This window comes from Artemia franciscana, chromosome 8, assembly GCF_032884065.1.
Source record: "Artemia franciscana chromosome 8, ASM3288406v1, whole genome shotgun sequence".
Classification (NCBI taxonomy): domain Eukaryota; kingdom Metazoa; phylum Arthropoda; class Branchiopoda; order Anostraca; family Artemiidae; genus Artemia; species Artemia franciscana.
Window position 1 is genome coordinate 40936931 of NC_088870.1, and position 20385 is coordinate 40957315.

The 20385-nt window shown below is 35.5% G+C and overlaps 1 protein-coding gene across 1 annotated transcript in view; it reads left to right on the forward strand.

Annotated features, from left to right (window-relative positions):
* Window positions 1-9698: 9698 nt before the first annotated feature.
* Window positions 9699-20385, forward strand: part of LOC136030434 (facilitated trehalose transporter Tret1-2 homolog) — a 50421-nt gene continuing 39734 nt past the window's right edge. Inside the window, exon 1 of the mRNA XM_065709418.1 lies at window positions 9699-9964. Within this exon, the coding sequence (XP_065565490.1) occupies window positions 9908-9964 (57 nt within the window). The 5' untranslated portion in view covers window positions 9699-9907. The remainder of the gene's footprint in view (window positions 9965-20385) is intronic.

Genomic DNA, 20385 nt, shown 5'->3' on the forward strand with positions numbered 1-20385 from the left:
AATTGTGCAAAAGGTTTCCAATTAGATGGCATTTAAATGTTATTCAGGGAATAATAAAAACAAACAAAATAATAAGAAAACAATCATAAATAGTAAAAAATAAAAATTAATAAAAATGAAAATAATCAATGAAAATAATAAACAAAATAAAATAAAAAATAAAAAGCAACAAAGCATTTTTATTGACTGATAAGTATTCCTCGTTTCGTAAGTTTCTAGAAAAGACCATTCAGAGGCATATCAAGAGAGTCTGCAACCTGGGATATGCAAAATAATAACTGAATGTAATTTCATTAGGTCAAATTATCAAATACTGAATATAAATTCATTAGGTCAAACTATCAAAAGTTTTAGCTTAATGAAATCTCTCAGTTTTTATTTATTATATTCAATATGTCCTTTGTTTGGTATTTAGTTTTATTTTTAAGTTTTCATTCTTTTTAAGTATAGTTTTATGCCTTCCATTTTCACTTTTCTTTATTCTTAACCAATGCTTATCCGCAGGACATTCTGGGCTTCTTTTTTAGTAAGGGGAGGGGGGAATTCTGGGAATTTTACCGGAGTTAATAAAAAAAATTTCAATGAAGAAGTAATAAAGAAAATTAAAGAGTAATATTGAATTTATGACCAGCAGAAATAAAGTTCTATAATAATTCACACTCAGAACGACCAGGAATTACAATCAAAGAATAAATGAAACCCAAAATGACCAGAAATTGAAATAAATGATATTACAGAATAGCATTAAGTCTAATACGGCTCTTAACTATCATTTAAAAATATTCGTTTTGGAAACTTTTTAAAATTAATTTTTGTTCTTATTTATTGCTAAATTTTTATTATTGGTTAATATAGTGAATGTTTCTCAATTTATTCATGTTTTTGGTTTAAAAATTAAAATGTTTGACTCTAATTGAAATTCTGATGGTAGTTGGATTTAACCTAATTCAACACAATTATTGTACGAATTTTGGTTCAGCAGTTCAGCAGTTTGGTTCAGATACTTTAAAAAACATCCACAGGAGAACGCTAAAACCATCAAATATGAATGAAAACAGAATCAAACAGTTCGTGGCAACGAATTGTAGTTAGGAGCGACCCGGCTCAATAGTAACCAAAACTCTAAAATGAATTGCAAAAAAATGAATTTTGAATTTAAAAAAAAAGGGAATAGTTGTGAGAAAAGTCAAAGTCATGGCCAATTGTAGAAAAAAGCCAAGACAGATTGTCCAATTAAGTGGGCAGCCCAGTCAAGGTTAATTTTACCCCTTTGATGGCCGTTGTTACTGTCTTTCATTTCTTTGAATTCATTTTTTGAATTTTAAAAAAGGGAATAGTTGTGGGAAAAGTCAAAGTCATGGCCAATTGTAGAAAAAAGCCAAGACAGATTGTCCAATTAAGTGGGCAGCCCAGTCAAGGTTAATTTTACCTCTTTGATGGCCGTTGTTACTGTCTCCCATTTCTTTGAATTGCATTTTAATGCTGATTTTAAATATATAAGTTTAATCAAGTTTAATCTTATCCATCAAAAGTTAAGAGCCTGAGAAAAGCTGCCTTATTTTAGAAAATAGGAGAAAACACCCCCTAAAAGTCATAGAATCTTAACGAAAATCACACCATCAGATTCAACGTATCAGAGAACCATACTGTAGAAGTTTCAAGCTCCTATCTACAAAAATGTGGAATTTTATATTTTTTGCCAGAAGGCAGATCACGGATGTGTGTGTTTTTTTTTTCCAGGGGTGATCGTACCGACCCAGTGGTCCTAAAATGCTGCAAGAGGACTCATTCTAACGGACATGAAAAGTTATAAGGCCCTTTTTAAGTGACAAAAAAATTGGAGGGCACCTAGGCCCCCTCCTACGCTAATCATTTCCCAAAGTCAACGGATCAAAATTCTGAGATAGCCAGTTTATTTAGCATAGTCGAAAAACCTTATAGCTATGTCTTTGAGGACGACTTACTTCCCACAGTCCCCGTGGGAGGGGCTATAGTAATGGCTATTGAGATGTGTAGAGACGTTTTCAGAGGGTTTTTTGGTTGGTGAGGGGAAGTTGTTGAGAAGAGTGGGATATGTTGGGGGAACTTTTCATGGAGTAATATGTCACGGGGGAAGAAAATTTCTATGAAGGGGCGCAGGATTGTCTAGCATTATTTAAAAAGCCAATGAAAAATTGATATGAAAAAGTTTTTTCATATGAAAGTAAGGAGCAGCATTAAAACTTAAAACAAACAGAAATTATAACACATATGAGGGTTCACCTCGCTCTTTACGCTACTGTTACTGTTTTAAAAAGTAGAGTTGAGAGAAAGTGTCAAACTTTAGCGTAAAGAGCGGGGCGTTGAGGAGGGAGCAGCCCCTTTCATATACGAAGTAATTTCTGTTCGTTTTAAGTTTTAATGTCGCTCCTAACTTTCCGCTAAAAAACTTGTTTTTTTTTTATTTATAGGAGAATGAATCTAACAGTTCGTGATAACGAATTGTAAGTAAGGAGCGAAGTGGTTCAATAGAGGGGTGGATCCAGGATTTTTTTTTGGGAGGGGCACATAATAGGCTGCTTCGATAAACTTGCAAACAAAGAAATACCCGCAGTTTAAAGGGAACCTTGACAATTAAATGTGGTAGGTAGGTAGTGTAAATGGTCGTAAATTTAATCTAAAATATGGTGAGGGTTAAAATTCTAATAAATCTGCTGAAATTAGAATGGTATAAAATATTGATATAAAAATAGTAAGCTATAAAACCACCCCACCATAAAAAAAATAGAAAGCTGTTCACCATTTATAAAAAAATATGATATTTTATATTTTCTGGATAATTTTTTGCCTTTGCACCTCTGACCGCTATAGCGAGTGAGTTAAGGTTTTTATTGAAAAAAAAAACCGTCTTGAACCATCTTTTGGGGTCATGCAATCTTTGCGATAGTTTGTATAAGTCAAACCATTTAGCATCTCGCCTAACTTCGTGGCATCGTTTAGTAACTATGATAGTAATGAAGAATAGGAAATGAGGATAAGGATACAACTTGTATACTCGTAAAAAATATATTAAACATTAAATAATAGTTCTTTTAGAGGTGTAACAACGAAAAGTTTATAATGGCTAGTCCTGTCAGGCTAGATTCTTGCCAGTATAAAACTCTTTATTAGTTTTTCGTCGTCAATTCATCCTAAAACATTCGAATGTTTTATTCGAAAAGACCAAAATCGTCAGAAAATAGGAACTCTAATAAAGATGCATGTAGATATGTGCTTCAAACTAAGTATATGAGTCGAAATACTCCTTAAAAACAATAATTATGTGTTTGTTTGATAGGTATATATTGGTGATTTAAATTCTCAGGGTTTCAAGCTGGTGTGGACTTCTTTTTTTTTCAATCTTGGGATTTTCATATATTCAATTCAAAATTTAAATCTCGATTTGTCTGTCGAGCACAAAAAACTTGAAATTTGACTCAGATTTAGCATTAAGTAAGAGAATTGTCCTGTAAAAATTTTGTTTTATAAACAACTAATCGTAGAAATATGGTTGGATGGCATGTATCAAAATAAGTATAAAAATTCTCAGTGGTATATATAGCAATTTGGACAATTTTATGGACAAATATCTGCAACCTCTATACAAAAACATGACTATATTTTGTGACCGGTTGGTATTGAGAAGGTGAGAAATTTTGAAGTAATATTGTATTGTATTCCGTTTCTGCGGTTAACTCAAGTTGTGTGAATTTCCACTTTTCATCAACATATTATTAGTAAATGTTTAAAAAAAATCGATGCCCTTCCACTGACTCGAACTGAGAATTCACAGACCCATCTATAGCAGCTAGATAAAGAAAGAGTAAACACGTGATTATTTGCCTTCTTTTATAAACAATTTTTTGCAAATCTATTCTTCTTAAATGATTTTTCTGACCTTTGAAGGAGTATTTTGACTCATATACTTAGTTTTAAGTGTATACTTATACGAACCTTTACTAAAGTTCTAAATAGTTTGCCATTTATTTTAATGTTTTAGGATGAACAGAGGAGGTGATATGTCATATAATGCAGAGCTTTAATTAGATGAAATTAGGCAGTAAAGTGGTTACCATTTACTCATCAAAATCCAAAACTTAAATTAACAATTTTTGAACTTATCATATTTTTACTTTCTATTATACAAATTCCCTAAAAAACAACAATGTTGTAAAAATCGCCCCACTTCGCAAAAAAGCAAACCCAAAAAACTGAAACTGACAGCCAAAAAAGTAATGATATCAATTTCTTTACCTCAGGGCCATAGCAAGACTCGAAAACAAATTTTTGACAGTAAAAAGAAGGAAATATTTTGCCTTTCAGCCCCGTTGTGACAGTACAGTCCTGAAATATCGTTTTGACAGCCGAAAGAAGTTGGGAATTTAAATTTACCCTCCTTGTTATTACTAAATGCTTATTTTCGCCTCCCAGTTGGCTTTTGTGATAATATGGACAGATTCCCTTGATACACTTAAATTTAATTAAATATTTTGTGGCGGTGTGCGTCATTAGTAAAATCAAACAGATACCGCACAAAGTAACTGAAACCTTGTTTCAAACTTGTTTGCGAAAAGAAACAGCCTTAATAATTAAAAACTTATTAGAAACTCAACTATTAAAATCCAATTACCAAAAAATAACTTTCGTCCCTAGCCAGAGCATGCGGTCCCAACAACAAATCCACCGCTACGTTAGGAGGGGGAGGCGTGCGCGCCCCTGAATTTGTTACAATTCCATAGTAATCAAGACTAAAAAAAATGGGATTTTGATACCAATAGATAGATCAAAAGAATTGAATTATTATGATAATCACAAATATGTAAGATTCATAAGTGTAGAATTACCCATCAAAGGCTACGAGCCTGAGAAAATTTACCTAATTTTCGAAAAAGGGGAAAAAACTCCTAGAAGTCAAAGAATCTTGATGGAAATCACACCATCAGTTTCAAAACATCAGGAGCCCTGCTGCAGAGGTTTTAAGCGACTGCTTTAAAAATATGGAATTTGGTTTGACTCAAGAGTTCCTTAGATTTGATTACAATCCTCTTGGTTTGTCAATCCAAGAGTAACTTTTATCTATGTTTCGCTAACTAAGAGCGGGAGCTAGCTTGGAATCCTCAAAACTTCTTTAGATTTGATTATAATCCTCTTGGTGTGTCATTCCAAGAGCAACTTTTGTCTATGTTTCACTAACTTAGATCGGGGGCTAGCCTGGAATCCTCAAACGTTCTTTAGATTTGAGTACAATCCTCTTGGTTTATCAATACTTTATCAATCCAAGAGCGACTTTTGTCTTTGTTTCGCTGACTTAGAGCGGGAGCTAGCTTGGAATCCTCAAAACTTCTTTAGTTTTGATTATAATCCTCTTGGTTTGTCAATCCAAGAGCGACTTTTGTCTATGTTTCGCAAACTTAGATCGGGGGCTAGCCTGAAATCCTCAAAAGTTCCTTAGTTTTGATTATAATCCTCTTGGTTTGTCATTCCAAGAGCGACTTTTGTCTATGTTTCACTAACTTAGATCGGGGGCTAGCCTGGAATCCTCAAATGTTCTTTAGATTTGAGTACAATCCTCTTGGTTTATCAATACTTTATCAATCCAAGAGCGACTTTTGTCTTTGTTTCGCTGACTTAGAGCGGGAGCTAGCTTGGAATCCTCAAAACTTCTTTAGATTTGATTACAATCCTCTTGGTTTGTCAATAATTTATCAATCCAAGAGTGACTTTTGTCTATGTTTCGCAAACTTAGATCGGGGGCTAGCCTGAAATCCTCAAAAGTTCCTTAGTTTTGATTATAATCCTCTTGGTTTGTCAATCCAAGAGCGACTTTTGTCTATGTTTCGCTAACTTAGAGCGGGAGCTAGCTTGGAATCCTCAAAACTTCTTTAGATTTGATTACAATCCTCTTGGTTTGTCAATAATTTATCAATCCAAGAGTGACTTTTGTTTATGTTTCGCAAACTTAGATCGGGGGCTAGCCTGAAATCCTCAAAAGTTCCTTAGTTTTGATTATAATCCTCTTGGTTTGTCAATCCAAGAGCGACTTTTGTCTATGTTTCGCTAACTTAGAGCGGGAGCTAGCTTGGAATCCTCAAAACTTCTTTAGATTTGATTACAATCCTCTTGGTTTGTCAATAATTTATCAATCCAAGAGTGACTTTTGTCTATGTTTCGCAAACTTAGATCGGGGGCTAGCCTAAAATCCTCAAAAGTTCCTTAGTTTTGATTATAATCCTCTTGGTTTGTCAATCCAAGAGCGACTTTTGTCTATGTTTCGCTAACTTAGAGCGGGAGCTAGCTTGGAATCCTCAAAACTTCTTTAGATTTGATTACAATCCTCTTGGTTTGTCAATAATTTATCAATCCAAGAGTGACTTTTGTCTATGTTTCGCAAACTTAGATCGGGGGCTAGCCTGAAATCCTCAAAAGTTCCTTAGTTTTGATTATAATCCTCTTGGTTTGTCAATCCAAGAGCGACTTTTGTCTATGTTTCGCTAACTTAGAGCGGGAGCTAGCTTGGAATCCTCAAAACTTCTTTAGATTTGATTACAATCCTCTTGGTTTGTCAATAATTTATCAATCCAAGAGTGACTTTTGTCTATGTTTTGCAAACTTAGATCGGGGGCTAGCCTGAAATCCTCAAAAGTTCCTTGGATCTGATTACAATCCTCTTGGTTTGTCAATCCAAGAGTAAATTTTGTCTATGTTTCGCTAACTTAGAGCGGGGGCTAGCCTGGAATCCTAAAAAGCACTTTAGATTTGATTACAATCCTCTGGTTTATCAATAGTTTATCAGTCCAAGAGTGGCTTTTGTCCATTTTTCACTAACTTAGATCGGCGGCTAGCCTGAAATCCTCAAAAGTTCCTTAGTTTTGATTATAATCCTCTTGGTTTGTCAATCCAAGAGCGACTTTTGTCTATGTTTCGCTAACTTAGAGCGGGAGCTAGCCTGGAATCCTCAAAACTTCTTTAGTTTGATTACAATCCTCTTGGTTTGTCAATCCAAGAGCGACTTTTGTCTATGTTTCGCTAACTTAGAGCGGGAGCTAGCCTGGAATCCTCAAAACTTCTTCAGATTTGATTACAACCCTCTTGGTTTATCAATCCAAGAGCGACTTTTGTCTATGTTTCGCTAACTTAGAGCCGGAGCTAGCCTGGAATCATCAAAACTTCTTTAGTTTGATTACAATCCTCTTAGTTTGTCAATCCAAGATCAACTTTTGTCTATGTTTCGCTAATTTGGAGCGGGAGCTAGCCTGGAATCCTCAAAACTTCTTTAGTTTGATTACAATCCTCTTGGTTTGTCAATCCAAGAGCAACTTTTGTCTATGTTTCGCTAATTTAGAGCGGGAGCTAGCCTGGAATCCTCAAAACTTCTATAGATTTGAGTACAATCCTCTTGGTTTGTCAATAGTTTGTCAATCCGAGAGCGACTTTTGTCTATGTTTCGCTGACTCAGAGCAGGAGCTAGCCTGGAATCCTCAAAACTTCTTTAGTTTGATTACAATCCTCTTGGTTTGCCAATCCAAGAGCAACTTTTGTCCATTTTTCCCTAACTTAGATCGGGGGCTAGCCTGAAATCCTCAAAAATTCCTTAGTTTTGATTATAATCCTCTTGGTTTGCCAATCCAAGAGCGACTTTTGTCTATGTTTCGCTAACTTAGAGTGGGAGCTAGCCTGGAATCCTCAAAACGTCTTTAGTTTGATTACAATCCTCTTGGTTTGTCAATAGTTTATCAATCCAAGAGCGACTTTTGTCTATGTTTCGCTAACTTAGAGCGGGAGCTAGCCTGGAATCCTCAAAACGTCTTTAGTTTGATTACAATCCTCTTGGTTTATCAATACTTTATCAATCCAAGAGTGACTTTTGTCTTTGTTTCGCTAACTTAGAGCGGGAGCTAGCTTGGAATCCTCAAAACTTCTTTAGATTTGATTACAATCCTCTTGGTTTGTCAATAATTTATCAATCCAAGAGCGACTTTTGTCTATGTTTCGCTAACTTAGATCGGGGGCTAGCCTGAAATGCTAAAAAGTTCCTTGGATCTGATTACAATCATCTCGGTTTGTCAATCCAAGAGTAAATTTTGTCTATGTTTCGCTAATTTAGAGCGGGAGCTAGCCTGGAATCCTCAAAACTTCTTTAGATTTGAGTACAATCCTCTTGGTTAGTCAATAGTTTGTCAATCCGAGAGCGACTTTTGTCTATGTTTCGCTAACTTAGAGCGGGAGCTAGCCTGGAATCCTCAAAACTTCTTTAGTTTGATTACAATCCTCTTGGTTTGCCAATCCAAGAGCAACTTTTGTCTATGTTTCGCTAATTTAGAGCGGGAGCTAGCCTGGAATCCTCAAAACTTCTTCAGATTTGATTACAATCCTCTTGGTTTATCAATACTTTATCAATCCAAGAGCGACTTTTGTCTTTGTTTCGCTAACTTAGAGCGGGAGCTAGCCTGGAATCCTCAAAACGTCTTTAGATTTGAGTACAATCCTCTTGGTTTGTCAATCCAAGAGCAACTTTTGTCTATATTTCGCTAACTTAGAGCGGGAGCTAGCCTGGAATCCTCAAAACTTCTTTAGTTTGATTACAATCCTCTTGGTTTGTCAATCCAAGAGCAACTTTTGTCTATGTTTCGCTAATTTGGAGCGGGAGCTAGCCTGGAATCCTCAAAACTTCTTTAGATTTGACTACAATCCTCTTGGTTTGTCAATCCAAGAGCAACTTCTGTCTATATTTTGCTAACTTAGAGCGGGAGCTAGCCTGGAATCCTCAAAACTTTAGTTTGATTATAATCCTCTTGGTTTGTCAATCCAAGATTTAATTTTGTCTTTGTTTCGCTAACTTAGAGCGGGGGCTAGCCTGAAATCCTCAAAACTTCATTAGATTTGATTATAATCCTCTTGGTTTGTCAATAGTATAATTCGAATCTCAATAGGAGGGATTAGACGTGGTGTTTGCATATCCTTTCCTTAGGAGGGAAAAATACAATTATAAAAATTTGATTTTCTTAAGACTCCGAAAAATATACACCACTTTATCGTAGAAAACTTATTGGACCCCTTCCACCCTCTTCTGACAAAATTGACCTGTTTTGCCTCCTCTCGGGAAAATTCCCGATAGAGCCGTTCATATTGCATAATAAATAAGAAGTCTTGAGTAAAATGTATTCATTCTCATTGACATCATAGAGGTTAAGAAACATGGCTAGGACCACACCTACTCTCGGTTCACCCAGGAAACCCAGAAAGGGGCTCCCAGCAACAGAAGCCGGGTGGTATATCTTGAAGGGCTGGAGGGATAAGATCCTATATACCAACAAGAATCTGTTTCGAGCCAGTTGGGCTAATTAAGATCATTTATTTTTGGTAGTATGTTTATCACAGCTGACCATTGTCGGAAAAACCAATCGTCTCAAGATCTACTTTAAAAAACAATAATTTAATACCGCGCCGTCCCATTTAGAATCGATAAACATCCAATAAAGACACAGAATGCATCTTAAGTATTTGTCAAGCAATTATATACAAGTTTAAACCAGTGTCGGCCAATTTTACTAGTTTGCTTATTCAAATCTCGATTTCAAGGTACGTCTAATATCGACTTCTAATTACGATCATATTCACATTATTTATTCTGCGGCGCGATTTGAATATAAACTATAGGAGCGCCCCATTCTAGAAGCTTATCGGTTATAGCTTATTAATATGACCGATTTGACTTTCCTCAGTTTGCCTTTTTGGTTCTATTAAGTACACGTTATAATAAATTACCTTAATATCATATTTTCTAAAATGAAGATTTCAGCGATCGAAAGAATTTGAGAGACCTAATTGAACTCTCTTGCTGACATTAAATCATTCTAAGTTTTTTGTTCTCTGATTGGGATTTCCAGAGATGGTCTCAGCTTTGAAGAAAGCATTTTTCAAAAACCCAAAGAAAGTTATACCACAGGTAAGTCTTTCTTCTTCTTTTGTATCGGCTTGCTATAATATTCATGATAACACGAGACCCTGTTCCTGGGACAAGAGGGGATGGGACTGTATTGCAAGATAGGAATAGCTGCACATATGACATTTAATTAAAGCAGAAAATGTTTTCTAGAATTTTTCCGAGGAAAATTACACCCATCAAAGAGAACTTGTGATAACTAAATTAGGCACGTATCGGGGAATTGACCTGGAGGGCCCCTGTTTCTGTTAGGATGGAGACAACCAATATGTCAAAGACAATATAACTTTAAAAATTTCGCTCGAAAAATAATAAGGATTATATTGTTAATTTTGCTGGGTCGTGCGTCTCGGATCTATGAGCTTATGAAATTTCCTGCTCCACAGTTTTAAACCCAATTTTACAAACTTTTTGCTCCACTCAAAACAAGCAGAAGATAAAACAAAAAAGAGTAAGGCCAACGCGCCATGTGCCTTCTAAGCCTAGAAAGTGATTTGCACTTTGCCAAAAACAATCTTTAAATCATGCTATGTGCTTTTGTTTATCTTAAAATCAAAAAAAAAGAAAAAAAATCACTATCATAACGAAGATTACTGAAAAGAACACATGAATGTGGATTGACATATTTTTTGAACTTAATAAAATTATTTAAATTTAATAAAAGAGAAAATGTTTATTTATTTTTTGTTTTCAGTAAACTTAAAATTACGTTTTGATTTTTAGAAGGTGTAGGAGGTGCCAGCCCTCCTCCCCTTTGTGGCTGTTTCTGCTCGTTTTGAGTTTGACTTGGCTATTATTGTAATTTCTGTTCGGCTTGGGTTTCATTTATTTATTCTCAGCCCTTTCTGATAGTGTCTCGTTTGAAAATTATAGACTATATTTATGGATTTATCTTTGGTTTAATGTAGCTCTTTACTTTTCTTTGAAAAACTTCTTTTGCGGAAAAAAGTTTTTTTTTCATTATAAATTTCTGCTTACTTTTAATTGACTTACTATTTTTCATTGGTTAAGAAAAGAATATTTTAAATCTTTTCGGTTTTTCTCTATAAGAATCCAGATTTTTGGTTATTATATACATGTTGGACAAAGTTTTATAACAATTTTTGAAAAAAAAATACTATAATGCTTTGGATTGATGACCGCGGGAAAAAAATAAAAATACATGGGTTGAAACTCTGCATAATGCAGATTTATGTTGACTTATTTATTATGACAGATTTATGTTGATTTATGTTGAGATTCTAGCCTCAACCTGTTACAACTTCGAGTACAGACCAATATTAATTAAAAGCCTCCCTCCGCATTCTTTGAAAGTTGAATGCACTAAAAATGCAAGTTCACTTTCTCGTTAAACATACCCAGACAATTTTTAATTAATTCCCTTAGTTGTTCCTGAGATACCCTACATAGGCCCTTTGAATAAGATTGGATACACTCTGAGTCTTTTGATTTATATGAAATTTCCCCACAATATACTTGGAACTTCCAAAGCAGCGCCCTGAATTTTTCCTGGGATATTGCAAATACAATCTTTTGATATCCTATGTAATCATGGTTTATTTTGACAGAATTGTTTACACAGCACAAACACCCTTTTGACAATCTGGATTTGCATAGAAACTTGTGATTTAGTTTAAAACCCCCTCCCCTCAACTTTCCCTTTAACATTAAAACTCTATGTCCTATTCTGTTCCTGATCCATCGTATCAATGCCACTTTGACATCCTGGATGCGCTTAAACCCTTTTGATTTAGTTCAACAGTAGTAGCAGCTGTCGTAACAATACTAGTCTTGTGAGTTTCAACTTAAAATCGCAGCCGTTCCTGAGAAATTGTTGACACGTCCTTTTGACAACCAGAATGCGCATAGGGCCTTTTGCTTTAGTTTTATAGCAACATAAATTTTCCCAGAAGGTTTTTCATGCATACCCTATTCCAGTCCAAAGATTCCCGGCTATGGCATTTTGACAACCCGGATGCACTTACACTATTTTGATTTAGTTCAATAGTAGCAGTAGTAGTAGCAGTAGAAATAGTAGCAAAAGTGGTATTACTATTAGTAACCCAAAATGTTTTACCCTAATACCCTAAGGCGTTACTCAATTATTGCTGGCATATCCCTTTAATAAACCACATGTACATAGTGTTTTTAATTTAGTTCAACATCCCCTAATAATGCCTTTAAAGGTTCAGCTTAATACTATAAGCCAATCTTAGGATATTGCAAATGCAACTTTTTGAAAACCTGCATGTACATAGTACATTATGATTTCATCTAGCACCGTACTCACCATTCCCTGAAAGTTTTGCTTTGAACCCCTTAGCATTATTAGTAGTATTGCTCGTAGTATCAGTAGTTGTAAGAGCAGTGGGAGTAGTAGCAGTGATAGCAGCAGTTTTAGCAATAGTAGTATTCAAATATTCCCTTTTGGTTAGTTAAACACGCCTCAACATGCCCTAATAATTTAAAATTAATCGTTTTGACAACCTGCATAACCATAGTGTGTTTTCATTTAGTGCAACATCTTCATAAGCAATTCCAAGAAGTTTGACCTTAATACCCTTATTCTTTATAAAAGTAGTAAACTAGTCACAAAAGTAGTAGCAACATCATAAACATAGCGCCTTTTGCTTAGTTCAAAATCCCCTCAACATGTCCTGAAAGTTTCACCTTAATATTCTAAGCTGTTCCTGAGATACTGCTGATACACCCTTTTGGCAGCATGCATAGATGTAGCGTGTTTTGATTTATATGAACATCCCCTTCGCATTTCCAGTGGTACCAGTAGTAACAGTAATAATAGCAGCAGTAGTAGTAATAGTAGTAGTTATACTAGTAGCAGTAAAAGTTGTAGTAGTAGCATGCACATTTCGGTCTTTTGGCTAGTTCAACACACCTCACAGCAATCCCTGTAATTATCAACTCGATGCTCTAAGCTGCTCGTAAGAGCGTCCAAATATTGCCTTGGGTAAATTAACTACCCCCTACATCATTATCTGAAAGTTAAAACTTAATACCATAAGCGGTTTCTGAGTTAAGCTTTTATGAAAATTTACTTTTGTATAGAGAAAAATAACTGTATTTCCAGAATTCATATTATGGCTTATTGGATCTTCATTTCGGGCAATTCAAATAATTACGTGTTTTTACAATAGCAAAACTCATATATTATTTTTTGTTTTCAGTAAAGTACTAGTTTTCTATAACCCTAGAAACGTGGGGAAACATAATTAGTTGGTTTATTTCAACTAGTTTTATTGATATATATTATATAGGCTGTGAAGTAATAATTTTTGTTTTCTTAAGTTTAAACTTCGCTCTTTACTTCCCTCGGGAAAACTTTGCTTTTTAAGATTAGAATTTGCTCGTTTTCGATTAAAATTCAAAGTAGGAACAGCATTACCATGATATTTTTATTTGTACCTGTAGCAATTCATATGTGTGCTCTGGTTCTGTTTTTCTTCTTAAAATCTGCATCAGAAGCCAACTTTGTTGCCATTCTTATATCTTCTCTGGTTGTGTTCCTTTCAGCAGTGTTTTTAATAGTGACAGCATAATGCTTCCGAGCAGAGCCCTATCCCTTCGAATCCCTATCCCTTCATAATTATGCAAATGATTTCTTTAGGATACAGGTTATTATGTAATAGAGAATCTTTTTTTACTTATTCAAATGTTTTCTTCAACTTGGAGGTGGATCTCATAAAATGAAAACATTCTTAGGGAATGTTTCCTTCAAGATACAAGTCCCTGTTACGTAATAGGAAGGATTTTCCACAGGATTTCTTTAACTGGTACGTAATAGGGTTTGTTTTACGTTTATTCTTACATAATAGGGCCTTAGCTGTTACATATTGGGACGTGTTAGAGTCTACTTGTCAAGCGGGGGAGTTTTATTAAGACTTCTTTCCTAAAAGTGCATTACAAGACGTTTTTTAAGAAATTTTCTTCAAGACATTTTTCTTCATAATTTCTTTAGTTCTTACGTAATAGAAAGTGTTTACCAGTGTTTCGGATGACCCACTCTAACGTGACTTGTTTCTTTGGACCCTGTGAGGGATCCCCGCTTGTAGCAAAGGAGGACACGGATATGGGTGTTACGCAATGACAATGTACACGTGGGTTGTTACATAAAACTTTAAGAGATGTCATTTTCTTTCATGATGTATTTTTTCTCAGGGTACATTTATCAACTAAAGAATTTTCGTTCACATTAGGACTTGAAAGGGATTTCCCCTCAATGGAATGGAGTACTAACCAGTTGGACTATAAAAACCTTTCTAATATTTTGATTTGGCTAATACATTTTACATGATAACCAATAGCACGCAAGAAGAATACCCTGTTCACGCATATTAGAATGACTAAATGTATTGCATGTTCCTATATGGCTGTAATAATAGAGATGCAGAGGGGAGAATCGATTACTAGAAATTGCTTACACTTGGTGTGTACCTGCATGTTAATTAACGCTTAAGAGCGAGTCGCTCTTAGCGCATTTTCTTAGTAATAGAGTCCTTTACTCTATTGGAGCTTGAGTGTGCTACCAAAGATGTAATAAAAGCGAGAGTATCAATACGGCTACAATATGCTACACCCTCATACATAAGAAAAGTCTTTTCTTTGCCTCTTCACTACAAGGAATTTCACACTTATATTAGAGGCAAATATTGAACGAGCATACCTATATACATTGGGTAAAAGATGCTTACATTACATTAGTGAAATATATTGAAGTTTTATTCTGGAATGAAAAATCTAAAGGACATAGACTTTTGTATATTCAAATTTTATTAATAAAAACAAATTTACGAGCATTATTAAAATACAGAAAAAGTAGTTAAAACTCAACAACGGAAAAAACATGAAAAAACCTGTCATAGGATAAAATATAAGCAAAAAGAACCAAGAATCAAGAAATATTGGGACCCTGGCAACCATTTTCAGAGGGGAGAGTTGACATTCTAGATAAATTTAAACCGTATGAAGAGGCATTTCTGAGAGGTCTTAGTGAAAATGCCCCGTTTCTTCTGCTCTATTGGATACCCCCGCCTGTTACATTCCAATAGTTTATATCTTGATGGTAACAAATTCACACTTGAAAAATGAACATTGCAAACAAAAAAAGAGACAAATATTTGCATTCAATTATTTCAGATAGTTTTTAATGAAAATGTTACGTTTCCTTGAGCCAATTTGACAATATGGGGCTAGCCCACCCTGGCAAGCAATTCTAGAGGGGGAGAGTTATTACTAAGGATAAATTTAAACCTTATTAATAGGAATTTCTGAGATGTCTTAATGAAAATGCCTCTTTTCTTTGACTGGGTCTTAGATTTCAGTCCTCCCACCGTCAAAAAATTCAATTAACAACTCCTGCCTTAACTTTAAGCTGTAGAACATGTTAGTCCAAGAGATTCACGCCACCGTGGCAATATGTGGCTGGCCCATGGCACCCCGATGATACATATTACCATTCCTAAAACATTTTCCAGATATTTTCATGATAAAAATATGATTGAAATCCAATGGTTCGTGTTTTTTTGCAAGCCTTCCCTCCGTGATAGACCGTTTCAATTGACGCCACCGTGTCATGCTATGACTGGCCCCTATCAACCCTTCTTCATTCCTGAGGCCTTTTCGGATATTTTCTCGTTAAAAATCATGCATTAAATCAATTGATTCATGTTTCTCACAAGCCCTCCCTCCGTGGTATACCATATCAGTTCAAACCACCGTATCAAACAATGACTGGCCGCGATGCACCCTCTCATCATTCCCAAGACACTTCCCAGATTAAATTTCCTGTTAAAAATCATGCATTAAATTGATTGATTCATGTTTTTCAAAAGCCAACCCTCCGTGATGCGCCATGTTAATTCACACCACCATGTCACACTATGACTGGCCCCTGGCATCCCCTCATCATTCCTGGGAGATTTTGCAGATATTTTCTTTTCATGATAATAAAATCGTGCATTAATCCAATGGTTCATGTTTTCTAAAATCAACACTTCGTGATACATCATGTCAGTTCACACCACCATGCCACACTATCCCTGCCCCCTTTAGCGCCCTCTGACATCACCTCAGCATTCCTAGGAAATTTTGCAGATATTTCCTTGTTAAAAATGATGCTTTAAATCCAATGTTTTGTTTTTCATAAGCCACCCTCAACGTGATACACCATGTTAATTTACGCCACTATGCCACACTATTATTGGCCCTCTGGTACCCCTAGAACCCCTCGCTACTCCCAAGATATTTTCAGATATTTTCTTGTTAAAAATCATGCATTAATTCGATTGGTTCATATTTTTGCAAGCTGTCCTAAACGTGATACACCTTGTTAATTCACGTCACTGTGCTACACTGTGACTGCCCCCTCCGGGGCATTTTGTCTTGCCTAAGGGGTTTTCAACCTTTCCTCCACAAAAAAACTTCATAAGCTAAAAATAAACATTGTTTGTACTTGAACAGCGGAAACTTGCCATTTCATTTTTAGATTGTAATGTTCCATAACAATTCCCAGTCTGTGGTACTCAATGGCTAGCATATGACACCCTATAGGGTGCATTGCCATACCTAAAGCATTCTAAGACGTTTTTCTACGAAAAAAACCGTTTACAGTTAAAGGAAATTTCCCAATAGCGTTTCTTCTGGTGAGTCCTAGCAATTGACGCCAGCACAGCACACAATGTCTACAATATGACACCCTCTGGCGTGAATTATCGCACCTATAGATAGTATTTTCAGACATTTTCCTACAACAATGAAATAGCAAGTTTCCACTGTTCAAATAAATACAATGGTCTTGTTTAGTTTATAGTTTTTTTTGTGGGGTAAAGGCTGAAAAACCCTTAGTTTTGATGATCTATTTCACAGGGATGCTATATTCTAGCCATTGTGTTCCACTCTTGCGTGAATTGTCCGGAGTCATTAGAAGAAATTCTATTGGAAGTTTTCCTTTAAGTTTAAATGATTGATTCTAGTGTAAAAAGTTATTTCTATAGGAAAATTTCTGAAAATGCTTTAGGTGTGATAATGCACGCTAGAGAGTGACATATTCTAGAAATGATGCGCCACGCTGGGGTTAATTGCTAGGAGTCATCAGAAAAAAAGCTACTGGGAATTTTTCATTAAGTTTAAATGATTGATTCTAGTGTAAACAATTTTTTTGTAGGAACGTGTCTGAAAATGTCTTAGGTGTGATAATGCACGCCATATGCTAGCCGTTGGCTGCCACTGACTGGGAATTGCCATGTAATATTGCAATCTAATAATGAAATGGCAAGTTTCTGCTGTTCAAATTAAAACAATGGTCATTTTTAGCAAAAACAGTTATTTTGGTGGGGGAAAGGTTGAAAAACCGTTAGGCATGATAATTTATGCCAGAGGGGACAGTCATAGTGTTGCACAGTGATTTAAATTGACATGCTGTATCATATTTAAGATGGCTAGTAAAAACATAAACCAATGGATTTAATCCTTGATTTTTAACAATAAAATATCTAGACAATATCTTAGGAATAACGAAGGGTGCTAGAGGGTGCCAAATGGCCACTAATAGTGTGAAACGGTGGTGTGAATTGACATGGTGTATCACGTTGAGGTGGCTTGCAAAAAACGAAGCATTGGATTTAAGCCATGATTTATAACAGGAAAATATCACAAAAATGTTTTAGGAATGATGATGTTGTTTCAGAGAGTGCTAGAGGGGGCAGTGATATAGTGGCACGGTAGCGTGAATTGAAGTGGTGTATCATGTACTTATAAGTAGATAAAAAATGAACCATTGGGTTTAATGCACTATTTTATCACGAAAATATCTGAAAAATGTCATGGGAATGATAAGGGGGTGCCAGAGGGTGTTGGAGGGGGTAATGATAGTTTGGCATAGTGGCTTGAATTGACATGGTGTATCAAGGAGAGATGGCTTGCGAAAAACATGAATCAATGGATTTAAGCCATACCTATATCATAAAAATATCTGGAAAATATCTTAGGAATGATGATATGTATCATTGGGGTGCCATGGACCAGCCACATATTGCCAGTATGGTGGGAATTGCTTGGACTAACATGTTTTATAGCTTAAAGTTAAGACGAGAGGTGTTCAATGATTTTTTTGGCGATGGAAGGACTGAAATCTAACACTCAGTCGAAGAAACGACGAATTTTCATGAAGACCTCTCAGAAATACCTCTTAATAAGATTTAATTTATCTCTAATAACAATTCCTCTCTGGAATTGCTTAATAGGGTGGGCCAGCCACATATTGTCACAGTGGCATGAATAGGCATAGCCTTGGCTCAATGAAACGTGGCATTTTCATTAAAACCTCTCACAAATAACTGAAGGTGGAAACCTATCTCTTTTTGTTTGTTTGCATGTTTCATTTTTTCAAATGTGATTTTGTTAGTATCAAGATATAAACTCACAGAGTGTAACAGGTAGGCGCACCCAATAGAGCAATAGAAACGAGGCATTTTCACTAAGACCTCTCAGAAATATCTCCTAATACGGCTTAAATTTACGTCTAATATCAATCTTCCCTCTAGAATTGGTTGCTATGACCCCCACCTTTCTTTAATTCATGGTTCATTTTATTTATATTTTGTCCTTTGTCAGGTTTCTTCTAGGTATTGTTTTTCAGTTGTGGAGTTTTAGCTACTCTTTTCTGTGTTTTAATAATGCTTGTAATTTTTTTTTGTCTGTACCAAAGTCTGTGTCCTTTGGATTTTTTGTTCCAGGATAAGACTTCTATATATTTCACTAATGCAATTTAAGTATCTTGTAGCCCATGTACTTATGTATACTCGTTCAAGACTTGCCTCTAATATAAGTGTAAAATTATGTGTAGTGAATAGGAAAAGAAAAAATACTTTTCATCATTTATAAAAGCTTAGCACAAACTAGCCATAGCGAGGTTATTGCTTCTATTTCATCTCTGATAGCGCATTCAATTTCCAATAGAGCGAAAGACTCTATTACTAAAAAAATGCGCTAAGAGCAACCCTCAGTATTATCTGATGAAACTCCCTAAAGAATTACTTAACATGCAGTACATACCAAAAGTAAGCAATTTCTAGTAATCGATTTTCTCCTCTGCGTGTCAATTACAGCCATATGGGAACACGCAATTCATTAATCATTCTAGTGTGCGCGAATAGGGGATTCTCCTTGCCTGCTAAAGGTCATCATGTAAAATGTATTAGCAGAATCCAAATAATAGAAATGCTTCCGTGGTCCAACTGGCTAGCGCTCCATACCATTGTGGGGGAGTTTTTTCGAGTCCTAGTATGGACAAAAAATGTTTAGTTAATAAATTTTTCCTGAGAAAAATAAAACCCATGAAAGAAAATAAAATATCTTAAAGTGTTTTGTAAGAACATACGTGAATATCGTCACAACGCACCACCCCCGTGTGTGTCCTCCACAATTACAAGTGACGATCCCCCATGGGACCTCAAGAAACTAGTCACGATAGAATGCGTAATCCTTGAGACTATTAAACATCCTCTATTGCGTAAGAACTAAAGTTATCAAGAAGGAAAACGTCTTGAAGAAAAATGTCTTTAAAAGGGTCTGATAAGTGTCTAAAAACATATACAATAAAAGTGTCTTAATAAAAATCCCCTCTTGACTAGCGGACTCTAACACGTTCTAATACGTAACAACCAAAGCCCTATTATGTAACAACCAAAAGTAAAACAAACCCTATTACGAAACAATCAAAGAAATCCCGAAGAAAACCCTCCCTATTATGAAACCTATTGAAGAAACTTTTTTGGAAGATTAAGGGGAGTGTTGAACTATATCAATACACGTGTTTTGCATGCAGGTCATGGTTGCAAAAGTAGATGCAACCAAGTAAAGAGCGAACCACAGCCCATAGTAACAAAAGTTGACAGACGTGTTATGAAAAAAACTGCCTGGTGAACCAAAAATTAGCATCTGACACTGAATGAGGAACGGTAACTATTGTTACGGTTAATTTTAAAAGTAAAGGTTATTGTGAAAACAAATTTATAGCGATTTAAAAAAGAGCCTTAAAAACCCTAAAAATGGCGTAAGGTCGAGATAGAAAGTGCACCTTAGAAATCAGCATGGTCGAAAACCTTTTTGTAGGACGATTATACTCCTTCACCTTGAACACCAAGAAAAACACCTTTTTTGTATGGGTAGCACTGACGTATCTCCGTTCTTTTTTCTTTTTTCGACAATGGATAGCGAATGACCCGAACATCATAAAGAGATGTTTAATGGCTTATTCAACTGGAAATTAAATTTGCTAGTACCCTTTTTAAGTGAAAAAAAATATTGGAGGGCAGCTAGCCCCCCTTTCCAAAATGTACGTGGTATCGAGCGTATAGGCATCGCACTTATCGGTATTGGACATATTATTATCGCATGTATCGTATCGG